The sequence below is a fragment of the Bufo gargarizans genome, chromosome 6 (assembly GCF_014858855.1).
Source record: "Bufo gargarizans isolate SCDJY-AF-19 chromosome 6, ASM1485885v1, whole genome shotgun sequence".
NCBI lineage: Eukaryota > Metazoa > Chordata > Amphibia > Anura > Bufonidae > Bufo > Bufo gargarizans.
The window spans coordinates 319170358-319174407 of NC_058085.1; the positions used below are offsets into that span (position 1 = coordinate 319170358).

Genomic DNA, 4050 nt, shown 5'->3' on the forward strand with positions numbered 1-4050 from the left:
GAAAAAAATAAATTGCAAAAAACAAAATCTTCCCTATATTTTTGGTATTGCTGCATCGGTTATGACCCCGACTACAAAGATATCATGTAAATTATCCCCTACAGTGAACACCTTAAAAAAATGACAATATTGCTAATTTATTCTTAGTTGCAACCAAGAAAACGTATTGACAAGCGATGAAAAAGCGTAATTTACCTAAAAATTATTTCACTGAAAACTACAAGTCCTCCCAGCAAAAATCAAGCCCTCACACAACTCCATCGAAAGAAAAATAAAAAAGTTATGGGTCTTGGGAAGCGGCAATGCAAAAATATTTTTTTCCATTTATATAAAAGGGTTTTATTGCATAAAAGTAGTAAAATGTGAAAAAAACATATGTATTTGGAATCGCTGTAATCGTACTGACCCAGAGAATAGATAAATAATGGTATTTATACCGAAAAATGGACGCCGTTAAATTTATAACGTAAAAACTCAGTGGCAGTGTTGCTGTTTTTCCCATCTCCCTCCCAGAAAGAATTTATAAAAGTTAATCAGAAAGTTATCTGTACTCTGCAATGGGGCCATTAAAAACTTGTCCCGCAAAAAAACAAGTCCTCACACAGCTATATAGACAGAAAAATAAAAAAGTTATAGCTCTTGGAAGGCGTAGATGAAAAAGAGTAAGAAAAACACTTGGTCAGTAAGGCCCAAAACAGGCTGGTCGCTAAGGGGTTAAGGGGCCAGTGGAAAGTAGGGTGTGAGCCTACATAATTTATATGTCAAAGGATGATTGAGCCAAAGAATCTGCAACCCTGAACCTCAATTTTATTTACAGGGCCACTTTTCTTTCCGGTTGCTGTGCCTTTGGCAATTTGCTGTTTATTATGTGATATATGTCCTGTTGGCAGGCTGGGCCGCGCTATTTTGGTCTCAGATGCTGACAATTGAGCTTTGTCTCAGTTGAGGACAAGTCCTCGTTTGCATTGTCTCAGTTGAGGACAAGTCGTAATATATGGGTCTGCCATATGCACTTAGGACTGAGGAAAGACATATTCTGTTACTCAAGTTTATTGGAACTGGAGGAGCTGAATATTAGAATCTGCTATAAGGAGACTCCACAGATGAGTATGGTGTAGACTGCTGGTAGAGTTGTCCATAGCCTAGGACCTATCAGCACCCACAATTTATTCCAAGAACATGCTGCAACTCTTGGTCGCAACTCCGGCTGCATGGTAGGCCCAGCAGTAATATGGCACTGGTAAGTGTATTGTGGGGGATAGAGTGTTTTAGACGTGGTAGACTGTCATCTTTTGTCTTTCCAAGGGACCTCTAGGTGTGGTTGATGAGGCAAGCTAATGTTGATGGCAGTCACAGTGACATGGCCAGAAATTTAGCATTTAGCCTCATTCTGTTCATTGCCATGAAGTTCACTAGTCCCTATTATGTAATATTAGTTAAAATAAGTTTCTTACAATGATGAATAATGAGACTCAGACACATTGTTTGCTACCTCATCTTGTGACTTTTATTTAATAACAGAGCAGTAGATTGGAAATAGCCCTGTGAATCCCTGACTCTTGCAAAAAGTCGTACTTCAACACTGAGGAGAGGAAAAACCCCCAGTGGAGGAAACCTCTAAGGAGCCATGGCTGAAGGACTACCCCTCCTCTGGGCAAGGGAGTAAAAAGCCAACATTTGATGTGAGGTAGCTGAAGAAAGTCCAGTAAATGCCAAGTCTGGTATTGAGAACAGAAACCGAGCCCGGAATCTGCCTCTTAATGCAGCAGGATATATCTGACTGCGGAAAGTCCGGTAAATGCCAATTCTGGTATTGAGAACAGAAACCGAGCCCGGAATCTGCCTCTTAATGCAGCAGAATATATCTGACTGCGGAAAGTCCGGTAAATGCCAAGTCCGGTATTGAGAACAGAAACCGAGCCCGGAATCTGCCTTTAAATGCAGCAGAATATATCTGACTGCGGAAAGTCCAGTAAATGCCAAGTCCGGTATTGAGAACAGAAACCGAGCCCGGAATCTGCCTCTTAATGCAGCAGAATATATCTGACTGCGCAAAATCCAGTAAATGCCAAGTCCAGTTTTCAGAACAGAAACCGAGCCCGGAATCTGCCTTTACATGCAGCAGAATATATCTGACTGCGGAAAGTCCGGTGAGTGTCTTGTCCAGCAATGTACAGATGGATTTAGTTGTCTTCCTGGCGCTCTGCCCCTGGTTCTTAACTTTATATTTTATTGGGGGTTTTCTGGGTCCTGGGTCTTTTGCCTCAGAATGATGGAGACGCCTTCTCTGGACAACATTAATGACAAATGCTGAGAGAAAAAAGAAGAAAGCACATGTATCATAAAATTGATACAATATATTATCTTCCTAAATGTTTCTGGGGCACATGAGACTTTCACACATCATCTACTCACCTGGAAATCTGTATAGTACATAATCGGGAATATTAGCAGGCCAACAAATCCCATCCACTCGCCTACCATGCCTATCATAGAGAAGATCTGCAGAAGATAGAGGGAGAGAGTAGAGAATGTTAGTGTCCAGCTTTTCTCACCAATGGCTCTGGTATGGAGTGAGATGGGAGGATGGCATGTCCTTCAAGAGTTTGTCTATTACTTTTACACAAGGTTGTGAATATTGACATGAACTCACCTCTTTACAGTGATCGTTGTTACATAGGCGGTTCATGGTCAAACCTAAATCAACTGGAAGAACGTGTTAAGGAGAAGTAACAAAAGTGTATTATTACAGTGTTTACTGTCATGTCTGATCCGCTCTACAGTGGAGTCCCAGACAGCTAATAATCTCCAGTGTATCCAGCACACAACATTGCACTGTACCAGCCAGGTATAAAAGGATACAGATCAGCAGTGCCACAATGGTCACCAAGGTTGATGCAAATCTTATGTGGCACACGTGACGACTGCTGAAGGATTTCTCATACAGGCATATAGCTTGGCTCAGGTTGTAAACGGCAAAGAAGAAAAAGCCAGTTCCTGCTCCGATACTGTGAGCTATGGGATTGATCTTCGTCTAGAACATAGAACATAAACAGAAATATAAATGTCATCAATGAGGTCATCAAGAAGATCTGAGAATAGAGAACAGCAGAGGACGCAGGTGGAGTGTAATTATATAAAGACTAAATGAGCCAAACACAGTATATATTGTATATATACATAGACTTCAGTGTCCCCGGGCATTGACCCTCTCTAACTACTTGTCCTGAGCCCCCTGTGTACTACTGGATACTTATATAAAACCTGATAACTCACCGAACATACACCAGTCACGGCATTGGCAATACACGCGAGCCATCCCATGGCGTATAGGATTTTCTGGCAGATGATATTTCGCTTCTCTGATGGTTCAGAATGGAGGATCATGAACCTGTATTGGACGGAAACTACGCCAGCTCCTGAAATAGACAATACATGTCATCATTATCATTTCTATACACATTTATAATAACCTACAGGAGTCAGTGATGATTATAATCTCCAGTGATGACCACCGCTCAGCGCTAAATATTGATTACAGCTCTGGAGTCGCTGAGCTCTTCATCATCTTATCTCTATATAGGAAACTGCATCCACTTACCTAGAAGGGAAGTCACCATGAAAACGACGGTGAAGACCACCGATTCTGGGAACTCTGCTCCCGTAGCACTGGGAAAAAAAACAAAATATTGGATGTTAATGGGGAAACAAGCGGCAGAAATGTCTCATCATCAAGAGCAGAGGAGACTTTATGTACTTTCACCTGTCCCACTATATATCCATTACTTCCCCAGTACAATTTATAACCCAGTAATAATAATAGTGATAATAATGTAATAATAACATCCCCAGAATGACACCGATAACAATGTGTAATAATTACACTGCACGGTCAGGAACCTCGTCCCGTCCCCTCTTACCTGATGTACAAAGATTTTGAATGGTCTAAGGTGAAAGTGATGGTAATTACTGCGCAAAGGCCTAATAGTGACCATGTGGTGAAGAGGATAGGCAAGAATGCCAAACCCCGAATCTCCATGGCGCAAAGTA

General features: G+C 41.4%; 1 protein-coding gene across 1 annotated transcript; it reads right to left on the minus strand.

Moving 5' to 3' along the window:
- Positions 1-1528: 1528 nt before the first annotated feature.
- Positions 1529-3752, minus strand: LOC122942549 (DNA damage-regulated autophagy modulator protein 1-like). The gene is made up of 6 exons (XM_044300211.1): positions 3602-3752; positions 3277-3419; positions 2863-3034; positions 2654-2706; positions 2416-2502; positions 1529-2310 (listed from the first exon to the last, which is right to left on the minus strand). The coding sequence occupies exons 1-6, from the start codon at positions 3618-3620 to the stop codon at positions 2230-2232; spliced, it is 555 nt and encodes a 184-aa protein (XP_044156146.1). The 5' UTR covers positions 3621-3752; the 3' UTR covers positions 1529-2229.
- Between the last annotated feature and the right edge of the window lie 298 nt (positions 3753-4050).